The sequence below is a fragment of the Trifolium pratense genome, linkage group LG6 (assembly GCF_020283565.1).
Source record: "Trifolium pratense cultivar HEN17-A07 linkage group LG6, ARS_RC_1.1, whole genome shotgun sequence".
Classification (NCBI taxonomy): domain Eukaryota; kingdom Viridiplantae; phylum Streptophyta; class Magnoliopsida; order Fabales; family Fabaceae; genus Trifolium; species Trifolium pratense.
The window spans coordinates 33,618,939-33,634,578 of record NC_060064.1 but is presented as its reverse complement, the minus strand read 5'-3'; the positions used below and the strand labels follow the sequence as shown (position 1 = coordinate 33,634,578).

General features: G+C 33.0%; 1 protein-coding gene, 1 long non-coding RNA gene and 1 pseudogene across 5 annotated transcripts in view; 2 read left to right on the top strand and 1 right to left on the bottom strand.

Annotated features, from left to right (window-relative positions):
• LOC123888670 (protein pleiotropic regulatory locus 1-like) overlaps positions 1-15,640 on the bottom strand; it is a 28,311-nt gene that overhangs the window by 11,754 nt on the left and 917 nt on the right. For 2 of the 3 annotated variants that reach the window (XR_006802265.1, XM_045937786.1), the window contains exons 4-5: positions 4,979-5,041; positions 4,729-4,813 (exon numbers count right to left, since the gene is read on the bottom strand). Coding sequence is in view for 2 of the 3 variants with exons in the window: in XM_045937786.1 (XP_045793742.1) it covers positions 4,729-4,791 (63 nt within the window). In the remaining variant the exon portion in view is untranslated. Of the gene's footprint in view, positions 1-4,728; positions 4,827-4,978; positions 5,042-15,640 lie in introns of all 3 variants that reach the window. The other variant, XM_045937785.1, reaches the window with a different exon arrangement.
• On the top strand, positions 7,443-10,664 carry LOC123892140 (annotated as a pseudogene).
• LOC123888673 lies at positions 12,238-14,916 on the top strand. 2 transcript variants are annotated; one of them, XR_006802266.1, is made up of 5 exons: positions 12,238-12,853; positions 13,002-13,109; positions 13,193-13,410; positions 13,538-13,703; positions 14,566-14,915. It is a non-coding gene; the product is annotated as an uncharacterized LOC123888673 (long non-coding RNA). The 2 variants fall into 2 exon arrangements; XR_006802267.1 differs by having other exon boundaries at positions 12,238-13,109; positions 13,175-13,410; positions 14,566-14,916.

Genomic DNA, 15,640 nt, shown 5'->3' with positions numbered 1-15,640 from the left:
ACCCACTCAAAAAATCCAATTATCATTGGTATCCACTCAAAAATCCAATCGTTATTGGTACCCCCAAAGTCCAATTGTTATTGGCATCTCTCAAAAGTCCAATCGTTATTGGCATCCCCCCAAAGTCCAATTATTATTGGCATCTCTCAAAAGTCCAATCGTTATTGGCATCCAACCAAAATCCAATTGTTATTGGTATCTACTCAAAAGTCCAATCGTCATTGACACCAACTCAAAATCCAATCGTTATTGGTACACAGAAAGAGCCCGATTGTTATTGGCACCCAAAATCCAATCGTTATTGGTACCCAGCAAAAAGTCCAATTGTTATTGGCGCACCTCAAAAATCCAATTGTTATTGGTACCCAGCAAAAGTCCAATCGTTATTGACACCAATTCAAAATCCAATCGTTATTGGTACCCTCAAAACCCCAACCACGTTTGGCACCACTTTGCAACCTAATCACCGTTGGCAATGTTTAAGCCCAATTGTCATTAGCACTCACTTTGCAACCTAATCACCATTGGTCACATTTAATCCCAGTTGTCATTAGCACCCGTTCGTAAAAAATCCAATTTCTACTCGTCCCAATGATCATCACATGCACTAGTCATGCATTCCACTTCATGCATTCGTGCATCAACAATATGCCCAGCAAACAAAGACACATCATGCATATCATGAATCAACAAATTCATTTGCATTAGCATTGCATCTTTAGGCATTAAGACATGCATAAACAATCATTGCATCATCCAAGATATGCATGCAACAAATTCAAAGGTTTCTCCCCGCAGAGTACAACCTTCAGTCTTCAACCACGAGCAAGGTGGAGTCACTTTTTCCCCAGCAAATCTGAATTTAAAGATGTTCAGCTTTCTCCCTAGCGAATCTTTTAAAGAATCCTAGGACAGGATATCTTAAAAGTACATCCCCAGCAGAATCTCCTAGAAGAACATCACCTTATCTCAAGTATCGACCTTCAGTGAGGGCGGCTGAATAAGATCAAAAGAGGATTGACCTTCAGTGAGGGCGGCTGAATAAGGTCAGAAGTGGATTGACCTTCAGTGTGGGCGGCTGAATAAGATCAAAACAGAAGATTGACCTTCAGTGTGGGCGGCTGAATAAGATCAAAAAAGGATTGACCTTCAGTGAGGGCGACTGAATAAGATCAAACCAAGGATTGACCTTCAGTGTGGGCGGCTGTATAAGATCAAAACAGAAGATTGACCTTCAGTGTGGGCGGTTGAATAAGATCAAAAGAGGATTGACCTTCAGTGAGGGCGGCTGAATAAGATCAAAAGAGGATTGACCTTCAGTGTGGGCGGCTGAATAAGATCAAAAGAGGATTGACCTTCAGTGTTGGCGGCTGAATAAGATCAAAAGAGGATTGACCTTCAGTGTGGGCGGCTGGATAAAATCATTTTCAAAGATTGACCTTCAGTGTGGGCGGCTGAATAAGATCAAACCAAGGATTGACCTTCAGTGTGGGCGGCTGAATAAGATCGAATCACGGATCAGGGGATTGACCTTCAGTGTGGGCGGCTGAATAAAATCAGAATCATCTCTACCTTGAGTATCCGGTTTTTCCAGGGAAGTGGATCTCATTTTCTGTCATCATTAAACTTCTTTTTCTCCATAAGAGCAAAATTAGGGCATTTGTATTTAATTACCTTGCACCTCAAGAATATAAAGACAAATGTCATACATATTCAAGGGTCCAAGATAATTAAATAGGGGCAGCTGTTATACCCTAATTTTGTCCTACCCCTTTTTTTAAAAAAAATAAAAAAATAAAAAAATTAAAAAATAAATTAATTTTCATCACTTATTTTCTATTATTATTATTATTAAAAAAAAATCAAAAGAAAGAGGGGGAAAGAAACAAGCAGAACAGAACACGTGAAACACTTGCAACAACAACTTGGCAGCACTCCCTTCTCCCATTCAAACTCAAAATTTTAACTTTTTCCTTAATTTGATCAAGGCTTCACCATTGATTAAAGGTGGAGCTTTTCCTTCCCTTCTTGGCCACTCAAACCCTAATTTTCTAGTATAAGTAGAGGTAACTTTTCAGAGCAAAGGGAGGCGATTTTTGGAGAGAAGAACAGAGAGAAAAAAAACCAAAAAAACTCATCTTTTCATCACTTTTCCAAAAATTCGAAATCCATTCAAACACCCTCTAACCTTCACTTTTCTTCACCCAAAAGCTTACAAAAACTTTCAGTAGATAATAACCATCGAAAAAACGAAAGAAAACCGTCCAGAAAAGCCTACCCAAAACTCCAAAATTGCCAAGAAAAAGGGGTTAACAAACCCACTGATACAAAGCTCAAAACAAGTAGGTTTCTAAACGTTTTTTACTCATGAACACCCACTGAAGCTTTTACATTCGTTAATTTTGCTTAATCTTGCTTAAATCATATTTTGGTTTTTTGAGTTCTCAAGTTGTTGTTCCGTATTTTCAAAATATAAGCCTCCACTGTGAAATCTAAGCATAGATTCATGACCAGTGCGAAAAAACGAGCAAAACGGTATATAAACTTTTAATTTTCGGCAAAGTTTTGTTGATGTTGTTGTGCAGGGCCGAGCTTCATTCGAAGCTTTAATGGCCGCTGTTGTTGTTGTTCTTCACGTGAAGAAGATGATGGGAGGTCGAAGACGATGACGTGGCGACGCGTCATTGGCTCCCTCCCAAGTTTAAACGCGCCCGTTAGATCTAGTGTAAGGCCAAGATCTGTTTTAGGATTTCATTAAATCCAAGCCACTTGATTAAATCAGAAGGCCCAGATCCGTGATAGCCTACCGTACACTTTAGTTCTTACGCTGCAGTAGATTATTTTTCTTCTGATCTTTTTTTTGGACGAATTGGGCCTGGGCTTGGTGTTGCAGTGCTGTTGCCTCACCCCCAGAACCCATTCTTGCACCCCCAGAAGCGATTTACTTAATTTTAAGTGCTTATTCACATAAGTACTTATTCAAATAAGAGCTTATTCACATAAGTGCTGATTTAAATAAGTGCTTATCATTTGGAAATAATTATTTGAGTTATTGGTTAATTAGTCAATTAATTAAATACTTGATTAAGTGAGTAACCATTTAAGTTGTTTGATAAAAAAGTACTTAAGTTACTAAGTGCTTAAATGGTTAAATACTTAAATAAGTGCTTATTAATTAAGTGATTAATTAATCAAAACCACTTAAGTTTATTTTAATAAACTCATGATTCAATGTTTAGATTGCTTACTTGAATCAACACTTTCATCTTAAGTTTATTTCTCAAAAGCACTTCATTACTTTGAAAACCCCAAAACTCAACTTTTTTTCTTACTTGTAATAAATGCGATTTGAGCAAAATTGACGAGGATAACAAAAAGCTTCAATTGGCGCATATATGTATATATTTTTGTTTGCATGATTTGCTCTTTGTTTTGCTTTAATCGTAAAAAACTCAATAAATAGAATGAAAAAGGAAGGGACTGATGTATGACTTTCTCTACCCGAATGGTTCCGAGGCCCTGACGTATGACTCGTGTCTCGGATCATTCTCATTCTCCAACCTTAAAGCACGTAAAAAACATCTCTTAATCTTTTCTTTTGATTTCGTTAAATCAAACTAAAACGACTTAAGATTAAAAGGATGAAAAAGGAAGGGACTGACGTATGACTTTCTCTACCCGGATGGTTCCGAGGCCCTGACGTATGACTCGCGTCTCGGACCATCCTCATTCTCAAACATTTTCACAAAAACTCATAAAATCAACTCAACACACTCAAACCTTTTCCACTACCCTCGCGCGCAGTAAAAGTAAAACTCTTTTCACAAAACGGGTGACGTTTTCGTCCTTTCTCCGTAACACAAACAACGCTTAAGCCTCCACCGTGCGAGCATACAAGCAGCGTTTAAATACGAGAATGCGACTTAGACGTCATGCGTCTAAAAACAACCAACCCACAAACATTTTTTACCCTGAACTACGAAACCCTGATTTTCCCATTGCACCTGGGAATACGTAGGAGCGAGATTCAACATCTTGTCGGGCATAATAAAAAACAAAACCTTTTTCCCCGCATCTATAATAACATAAATAATAATAAAAACAAACTTTTTCTATCGATGAAGCAAGAAACGAGTAATCAAGCAAACATTAAAAAAACACATTAAAGCAAACAAACAATTTCCCTCTAAAAGGTTCCTGTTGAGTACAACGGATGTGAGGGGTGCTAATACCTTCCCCTCGCATAACCAACTCCCGAACCCTTTTTCTCTACCCCTCAAGGTTTTCTCGATATTTTCCTTTCCTTTCTCTGGGATAAATAAAATTCGGTGGCGACTCTGTTTCTTTTCGAGTGTTTACACTCGAGGGTATTTTTCGCGCCGCGACACATAGTGGATGCCAACACAGACTTCTCTCTCTCTTTATTATCCAGCACAAAATTTTGGTAAGCACTTACCAACAGCAAGATGTCAATCCAAATCCAGTAGACAAATTGAAATTCTGAATGTAACTAATCCAAGGTAACCTTGCACGGGTGGTAAGAAAATGACTGCAATAGGATGATGGAACTAAACAGGTTCCTTGACTAAACTACTAACTAGTTCACCAGCATCCCTAACTACATTTGTTTTGGTTTACATAATCTGAGAATGAAAAAGAGAACACCCTAAGCGGCTAAGCCATTTATTTATCATTAAATAGTTAAAATAGTGGTCAAGTAGTTCTCACCCTGTAGTTTTTCCATGGCACATGCCAATCAGGTCGTGGCCATTTACTTGGCATTCTTTCCATCAAAGCAGATGTTGAAAAATTCCTGTATATTGAAACTACAACAGTTTAGTCAAAAAGGTCGAATCAGCAGAATGCTAATCCTAGATACATTCATATTGAGCAAAAACAGAAGATGGTGTGCATAACCAACAAAAAGTGTATTGAGATAAAATTTTAAAATATAAAGGCATAGAGAGAAAGCCAGAACCTTTCAGATGAGCCAGAGGTAGAAACAACTACTGTATTCTTGCCCTGGAAACCGTGATCATTCCTGTAAAGAAACAAAAACATAAGAGCCAGTAGTAAATAACAGCTGTTCGAAAAATTTGCATGATCTGCATGTGACACAATCTATGTTTCATTTGGAACATATGGTGTTCCTTTCTGCTGAAGCACGGAATAGTAATGAAAAATGATTTCAAGATTTTGTATAAACATTTATGAACATACGAAAAAGGATAAAATGGAACAGAATATTTTCAAGGCAAGGAATCCATTTATTTATTTTTAAAAAAAATAAAATGCTACACTGAAGCAAACTTCTAACAACTTCTGCAATCTTCTATCAAGTTTACATAATAAATGGTTTCATAAATTATTGAAAGCCAAATAGGCTCTTCGAACAATATTTTGGAATACTGAACACCACATGATTCATTACTAAGCTTTTGCCAGCCGGACATAAGATGTAATCCCAACTGTTAATATGTCAAAATATAATCATAAAAACTGACAAGTTAAGAATCAAAAATCAAAAATCTGATATCCATGAGTCAACAGATTATTTGCTAGTAAAATATTGTCCATAGCCAACATATGTACATTTTTGGATAGGGCAGACTTTTAAAGATAGCTAACCAACCTAAAATAAATATTACAAGGAATGCCATAATACACAAGGCGACACATCAAACTGATGCTATTAAAGGCCAAAATCCAAATGTGTGCATCATAATAACCATAATAAAAGAAAAGAAAAATCTCTTTTCAAAAAAATGCTACACTGAAGCAAACTTCTAACAACTTCTGCAATCTTCTATCAAGTTTACATAATAAATGGTTTCATAAATTATTGAAAGCCAAATAGGCTCTTCGAACAATATTTTGGAATACTGAACACCACATGATTCATTACTAAGCTTTTGCCAGCCGGACATAAGATGTAATCCCAACTGTTAATATGTCAAAATATAATCATAAAAACTGACAAGTTAAGAATCAAAAATCTGATATCCATGAGTCAACAGATTATTTGCTAGTAAAATATTGTCCATAGCCAACATATGTACATTTTGGGATAGGGCAGACTTTTAAAGATAGCTAACCAACCTAAAATAAATATTACAAGGAATGCCATAATACACAAGGCGACACATCAAACTGATGCTATTAAAGGCCAAAATCCAAATGTGTGCATCATAATAACCATAATAAAAGAAAAGAAAAATCTCTTTTCAAAAAAAAGAAAAGAAAAATCAGGTTCAAGATTTGAGAGTTGTGTAAAAAGGAACATAGAACAAGAGTTGGCATTCTAAAAAACTATTGCAAAAATTATTAGCTGTCATGGACAATTTGGTCTTGTCTTCTGCAGCCCTTACCACAGAAGTAGTCATCCTGAGAAAGGTTTTAACAAAAGGTCGGCGACTGCGATATGGGCAGTAAAAATAATACTTTTTGGTCTCTAGAACCATAATTGATACCGCATTAGTCGCAATTCACCACTAGATATGTCACCATGACTGTTATTTAAAACCTTGGTCGTGAGACCTAAGGTCTGCATAAGCCGACACATTTTAGCCTCAAAAGCATATAACTAAAGTTTCCATAAACCTACGTTGCATAGGTGCGGGTACGGTACCGGTACGTGGTACAATACTTTTAAAAAAACTAAGGTACGTACGGGTACGTCCATATAATCTTATCTTTCTTATATATAATGGTTATAATATGCAACTAGGTTAACCCTAATTGCATATGAAGTTTTGGAGGGAACTTTCACTATCTACTTTATTATAAAAAAAAGAAATTTGTTGTCAATGGGAATCGAACCTAGGATCACTTGCTATGAATAAAGTCTTTCAACCACTTTGGCAAGTAAACTATTTGTGATTAAGATTACATCCACAAGGTGTTAAACATCACAATTGGTAATAAATCTTGCCATAAAAAGTTAGTTTTTTTTTTTTACATGAAATTATACATTATTATCGATTTAAAAAAAAAAATTATGTAAATTTATTTTTTTATCAGCCAATAAAAAAAAACACAAATCTTAAAAGAAAAAAACAAATTATTGATTTCTTTTTTTTTAAGCAAAAAACATTATTTATTAGGAAGTTTCTTAACCTAATTTAAAAAAAAAAATCGTTTTCATCTTTTAAGTTTGATTATACGTTAAATTGTGATTGAAATAATAGTAAAAATTATAAAAAAAGTTATTGATTCAAAATTATTTTTAACCTAATTTCTTTTTACTATCATCAATTATGTAAATTTATTTTTTTATCAGCCAATAAAAAAAACACAAATCTTGAAAGAATGATTGAAATAATAGTAAAAATTATAAAAATATTATTGATTCAAAATTATTTTTAACCTAATTTCTTTTTACTATCATCAATTTCTATTTATACCGTAGCTATTTTGTTTCAAATAATAATTAGATATTAATAATGATTGAAACAATTAAAAGTATATATATTGTAATCAAATCAATTAAAAATGTATCGTACAAGACATTCAAGGAAGCTTGCTTTGCTATGGGATTTCTTGATGATGATAAGAAATATATAGATGGAATCAAAGAGGCGGGGTATTGGGACAGTGCAAATTTTTTAAGAAGATTATTCGCTATTTTGTTGATATCCAAACAATTATCTAGACCAGAGATTGTTTGGAACAACACTTGGGTTTTATTGAGCGACGACATATTACACCGACAGAGACGGATTTTACGAATTCCAGGTAAAAAGTTATTAATTTTAATTTGACATCATCATTTTATTTGCTTAACGATATATAGAATTATCTTTCATCACTGATAGTTTCAACCAACATAAAATTGAAAAATTGGTTTATTTAATTTTAGATTTAGTTTTGAGCGATGATCAAATCAAGAGCTACGCACTTGCAGAAATTGAGAAATTGCTCCAAAGTAATTGCGCCAGTTTAGAGGATTTTCCACCAATGCCTCAGGCTGATAAAGAATTGTTGACGGCGTTTGGAAACAGATTGATATACGATGAGTTGAATTATGACAAACAAAAGTTGATTGATGAACATGTTCGATTAATGTCAACAATTACTATGGAGCAGCGGAGAGTATATGATAATATTGTGACAAGGGTGAATGAAAATAAACCGGGCATTTTTTTCCTTTACGGCTATGGTGGAACAAGTAAGACTTTTATTTGGAGAGCTTTATCTACTGCATTTAGATCAAGAGACGATATTGTTTTAAATGTTGCATCAAGTGGTATTGCAGCATTGCTATTACCTGACGGAAGAACTGCACATTGCAGATTTTGCATTCCCATAAATGTGGATGAATACTCTACTTGCACTATTCACCCTAACAATCATTTAGCACAGTTGATTGCCAAAGCAAGACTCATTATATGGGACGAAGCTCCTATGATGCACAAATATTGTTTTGAGGCAATTGATCGCACTTTAAGGGATATTCTTACACCTTATGATGAACGCAATAAACACATTCCTTTTGGGGGAAAAGTTGTCGTATTTGGTGGTGATTTTCGACAAATTCTACCGGTCATACCCAAAGGAACTAGGCAAGCAGTTGTAAATGCTAGCATTAATTCATCCAGAATTTGGCATCACTGCGAGGTATTAACATTAATCACTAATATGAGACTTTTGTATGGTAGTGTTGGTCAAGATCTACATGAAAGGAAAATGTTCTCATATTGGGTTTTGGGAATTGGTGATGGAAGTATTGGAGACATAGATGATGGTGACATTAACCTGCGTATTCCAGATGATATTCTGATACAAAGATCAGATGATCCTATTGTCTCGATTGTTACTGCCATATATCCATCTATAATTGATAATATGAAAGATCCTACATTTTTTCAAGATAGAGCCATATTGACTCCAAAAAATTCAATTGTTGACTTGATTAATGAGTACATGTTGTCATTGATAGACGGCGAAGACAAAGTATATTTGAGCTACGATTCTCCAGAAAATGATAGCTCTGGTTTCGACAGACCGGATGATATATACACTCCCGAATTTTTAAATACAATTACATGTTCGGGCCTTCCAAATCATAAGTTAAAATTGAAAGTTTGAGTTCCTGTTATGTTATTGAGAAATATGGATCCAGCTCATGGGTTGTGCAATGGAACTCGGTTGATTGTTACAAAGATGAGGCAATCTATTACTAATATATTAAAATCGATTACCACCAAAGTTCCTAAATTATCCTTATTGTTTTTAACCACGTTGCAAATTTTATATCCTTCATTGTAATTTTACATAAAAAATTCAAAAAAAATATAGAAAGAATATGAGATAAATACAAAAAAAAAAAAGATGATATGCTTCAAATAGAAACAAAACAGATTATAGATAGGAACAAATCGGATCAATCTTAAGATAAATACAATAAATATAAAAATAATATAAAATAAATACAATAAAAAGATAACATGCTTAAAAATAGTAATAAAACAGATTAAAGATATGGACTAAACAATATTTTTCATAACAAAAAAATATTACTACTACTAAATTTACTACTAACTATTAATAATAATATTATAAAGTTATTATAAAAAAATATAATAAAGTTAATTACTATCAAATTAACTAAATTACACTGAATATTCCAGATCAAATTTTTAATTTTTTTAATAAAGAATAATATACACGGGACAATTATTTGTCACTGATACATCAAAAATTGAATAATCGATAATTTATTCATTTAATAAGTTTTACAAGAAATAACACAATAATTACACTTATTTTTTTGGTACAAACAATAATTTCACTTATATTTTAACAATACTCCCTCCGTTCCTTTTTCTTTGGTGTTTTAGAAAGAAATTTTTTTTTTCAAATTGTTTGTCTTTTTGATAATTTAAGGTTATATTTTGTCTATTATATCCTCATATAAATTCCAAATATTTAGGAGTAGTTGTTGAAACCGTAAAAGATTTAATATATATTTGAAAAACTAAAGTTTTTTTTTTGGTACATAACATATTAAATTTTTTGGTACATAATAAATTAAATTTATTGGAAAGAGAAAATATGTGAAAAAAAAAGAAGAAATTATTGATGAATTAAAATAAGGGTATAATAGGAAGATAAGTTGCAAAAATACACTTTCTTAACTGTTTGTTTTTTTTCTAAAACACCAAACAAAAAGGAACGGAGGGAGTATTATATAACAAATTTTTAAATATCTAATAAAAGTCAATAGACCCGTGCGAATGCACGGGTCTTTTAACTAGTTTATTATAGAAGGAAAGATAATATCAGGAAGCCATATAGGCGACAAAGTTTTTATTCCCAGATTATCCTTAACACCATCTGACGTCAGAATCCCTTTCAAATTTCAACGTCGCCAGTTTCCTATCGCTGTTTCATTTGCCATGACTATTAACAAGAGTCAGGGTCAGTCACTGAAAAATGTTGGAGTGTATCTACCGCAATCAGTAATTTCGCATGGTCAGTTATATGTTGCTGTGTCAAGAGTCACATCGAGAAATGGTTTGAAGATTTTAATCGTTGGTGATAACGGCAATCTTACAAATACCACTTCAAATGTCGTTTATAAAAAAAAAAAATCGTAATTTGTAGGATTGTTTGTACTTTCATGTTTATGTAAGTTGGTGGAAATAAATTAGACAATAAGGGCCCGTTTGGTGCGCAGGATAGGATAGTGACAGGATAGGATATAAAACAGGATAAGGATAGAATAGGATATCAGCAGGATAACAGTTATCCTGAGTTATCATATCCTGTGTTTGGTGCACACAAGATAACAAACATGATAACTATTATATCTTGTTTTTAATACATAACTTGCTTATAATAATATGATAAAATATATAACAATTTAAATGATAAAGTTACTCTTGTAAAACAATTGTTATTTTTTTAAAATTATTTTGTAATACTTTGAATTTTATAAATAAAAAATATAAATAAGTAATCAAATAACTTTATAATTTCAAATAAAAATCATGAGAAAATAATCAAGATTAATTTTTTATATGAATCATGATCAAATAAATAACTCAATAATATATACATGTTAGATAAGCCAAATAAATATATGATATATCTCATATGTAAATAATAAAACTACTATTGCAAAAGAATTATATTTAATTTTTGGCTTAACTACACATTTGGTCTCTTACGTTTATTTTAGGTTTCAATTTGGTCCCTTACGTTTAAAAAGTATCAATTTGGTCCCTTACGTTTATTTTTGGTTTCAATTTGTTCATTTCCGTTAGTTTTTTCACTAACACCGTGTGAACAGTACACGTGTCAGTGTGTCCAAGTGCCACGTGTCTGTCCACGTATGCAATTTGACTGCCACATGTGACAAAATTGACGGAAAGGACTAACTTGAAACCTAAAATAAACGTAAGGGACCAAATTGATACTTTTTAAACTTAAGGGACCAAATTGAAATCTAAAATAAACGTAAGGGACCAAATGTGTAGTTAAGCCTTAATTTTTTATAAAATTTAAATTAATATCCCTATTTTTCAATTTTTTAATAATTATTTTACTTTAAAATATTGTAATTTTAGTAAAATTTTGATTTTTTAGAATATATTAATTACAAAATTACCCATGAGAAAATCACATATATATTTACAAATTAATTATTTTATTATTTATATTTTATTTGATTTATTTTAAAATATATTTTATAGAATAAATCAGTAATTTTTTTCTTCTTATCCTATCCTGCTGGTAACCCAGCTCAAATTCAGGATAAGAATTATAACTAGAGAGACATGATAGGATAAGCTTCAGGATTAACTTATTATATCCTGCTGTGTCACCAAACACTGGATTGTGACAGGATATGATACAGTTATCATATCCTGTCTCTTATCTTGTGCACCAAACGGGCCCTAAGTATTTTTGATTTATACGCTTATTAGTCAAAATATATATAATATAACTGATTTACAATTTTTGAACCGTGCGAACGCACGGGCATGGTGACTAGTTATTATTACAAGTTTCCCTACTTGCTACAATAAGAAACCCTAATTTGCTACTTACTTTGGAGGGAAATCTTACTTAGCATAATGTCTATAATGCCCTTTGTTTTGTTAATCTTATTTGTTAATTATTATTAATTATTAATATTTATTAATGAAGTGGTTTGTAATTCTCCATTGATTACTCCACCTCACCCCTAGAAAAAAGGAAACAAAGATATTCCTAGAAAACAGGAAACAATTCACGTGAACTAGCAACTGAAACATTTTGTTTTCCTATGCTCATCAGAGCACGCGCATCTTTTGGAATAAGTTCTTCACCTTACTCTTCATCTTCCCAAACCCAATTCTCTTTCTTCATCAGAAGCACTTTCTCTTTCAATTTCAAAAATCAATCTCTTCTTCAATCTACTTTTCATTTGTTTCTTTAATTGGTGATTAATTTGCTTCAACCATGGCCTCCTCCATCCATTTATGTTTTGAAGTTATTAAAGGTTTGACTACTTTAAATTAGTGTTTGAAGTTATGAAGGTTATCATTCCATCAATTTACTGAACCCAACCATGTACAAAGGTTGTGAGTGTGAAACAAATTATGTTTTATTCTTACTCTCTTCTTTTACATATTATACTTTTGGTTTGTTAGTCTTTATTCAAGACAATTATGCAATATCTTGAAGTGCTTTTGTTGTGTGCTTTGAAATATATGTTTTCTGAAGGTCAAGCAAGAGGGAGTTTACTTAATTTGTACGAAACACGACAGATGTGACGCTGTTAAGCTCGGTTTCTAAAGGTTGGCAAATACACTGAGCGCATCAGTGCTGATACCTTTCTGTTGTCCTTGAATATCTCGCCGTCGAGGTAATTTTTTCTCAACGTTCTTATTGATATTGTGTGTGCAATTCCTTTGCTTATGAGGATTGATATGAAAATAGCAAAACAAGTCTTCTATTGATATGAAAAATAAGTTTGTTGATGCACCAAGACCACACATTCCATCACTGTTCAGGATCTTCTCAGATCGTGGAGAGCTCTCATTTCATTACCATGATATATGGAAGCACTGAAAGATTGCAAGGACCTCATATCTCCATCAATATATGTTTTGTTGAGATTGGTAAAATTGCTTATTTTGGTCTTAATTAAGTTATATATGAAATCATCTCTAACTTTCATAATTAGAGCAAGTCATATACACAGTGACCGTCCACTTCACCAACGGTGACGACGAATCAATGGCATAGCGCAAACCAGCCGGTTCTTCCTCCGTCTATGACTCCCACCACTTCGCCGGCAGTAATGAATCGATGGCTGCCCCTTCTATGACTTCTGGCAGCATCGTTTCTGGCATCAGATTTGCGGTGCAATTTGAGAATATCAGTTTATGCATCGCTGACATCATTTCCGGCTTTGATTAGGTTATTAATATTACGACATCCTTATGTATTTATAAACCCATTTTGTCTTTCATTATATTGGTTTTGCAGTGTGCTCTGTGATGGAATTGTATCCATACTTGACTTCCCTGGTTTTGCTCCTTTGCAGGTCTGACGTTGAACAAGAGTGATGGCATATGATAGCAACCTATGTTTCTTAAACTTTCACCTTCATATTTGATTCAGATTTCACCTTAATTTGTTTTCCAGGAGACAGTCCTCAATAATGGTCGGCAAGAGAAGAAGAAATAAGGGCTGTATACCATAAGAAAATGGTGAATACTCTCTTTTCAATCTAATCATGTTCTGGTTTAAATTTATTTGTTTATTTAGTTTTGATTTTATTTTCTATTAAAATTGGCAGATATTGTGAAGTTTGAACATCCCATCATTATGACTCATCTTTTGATTTATGTCTTTCACTCTTCAACTACTTTTATCTATTCTAATGCTTTTTTAGTTGTTTCTTTTGGGTTTCATACTTTAATTGTATCATATAAACTGTAGGATTTTTGTTATTTGATTCACTTTTGATGAAATGAGGCACGAATTGATTTACATTTTTCAATGCACAACTTAACTTATCATTGACATCTCAGTTGTAGTATTATGATTCTTTAAGGAGAGATATGCAAGGAGAGATAAAATTCATTATCCAACACAAATTATTCCCAGCACAAGTTCCATAATGGCAAACAAAGCAAAATTTGATTGAATCAAACAGTGAGATATATATTGGTGCATATAGATACTAACTTATAATTTATATAGTAACTAGAGTTTTTGATATTGTACTTTTTTTCTTTCGAAACCTCGGTATCTGACCTTAAGACCGACTAATCCGAGGGTACCAATTCCACCGCCCACTTACGGATTATACTGTTTGATTTTGTTATACAGAGTAGCAAAACTTGCGCCTATCCCAAAGACTTTGATATTTTGGTTGGAAAAAAGATGTTTAAATTTGAAAATCCTGATGGCAATCTAATGCATAACTGGTGTAATTATACCATTAAGAGGGTGATCGATGATGATATTATTAACAAATCAGTTTCCTTTTGTGTTTTCTGCATCTGTTATAATAACTACTTTTATTTACTTAATATTTTTATTTTTACTGTGCTGCAAACATTGCAGATGAATCACCATAGGAGGTGAGATGTAGAGATAACTATAAGCAGCAAGGCAATGACAAAGGGGAGTTCTGAAAGTGTTGGATCGGCTGTGATGGTTGATATTGATGATTGTGAAGGATCAATTACCAAGCCTCCAATAGTTGCATGCGTCAAAGTCGAACGTGATGACTGATTGGGAAATTTAGAAATCTGATTGAAGTTTCTTTGTTGTTTAAGTTTTTGATGTTTGTTTTTTCATGGTTTATGTATTTTGTGGTATACTGGACATGATTTCAGTCAACTTGGTTTAAATTATTTCTATCTTGGTGTATCAGACCTAGACTATTTTGCAATGCTTTTTTAATAATAATAATAATAATTTTGCAATAATGTTGTGTATTAAATCATGCATTTTGTTTAATGAATTTCAGACCTTAGTTTGTGATTTTCTAATATTATAGTATATGTATTTTAGTATAAAATCAAAGATTTTTCATAGACTGGAGTTAAGAAGAATTTTATCTTTAAAATTCTGCACTATGATATGGAAGCAGAAGAATAGCTAAAGTTTGTTTTAGATTTTTTCATATATTAAAGAGATTTTTCCATATATAGGTTAGAGTTAAAGAAGAAATTTATCTTCAAAATTCTGCACTATAGTATGGAGCAAAGTCTTAGTTTAAGTTTGTTTCAGATTTTAAAATTGAAGAGACTTTTTCATAGGATAGCCAAAGTTTGTAATCGTCGCAAAATTCAGTTATTTTAAGTCACCTACAAAGAATCAGTCTTAACAAGCAGGGAGTTCTACCACGCACGACCCCAGACGTACCACGCGCATACCCACGTGAAAGGGAAAAAAATTGGTACTTTGGGGGTACGGGGCCGGGGAAGTACTGTACGCATACCGGTACCCAGAGATACGAGAAACACTTACTCTACCTAATAAAAACCTTACACTCCTACAAATTCAAACCCAGGGAAAAACTCAACAATATAACACTCTCACTGATGTAATACATATAACGTCAATGTAACAAGAAGCCTAATGTTAACCACATAAGCAAGACGATACTGAGAAACCATAACGACCCAGATGT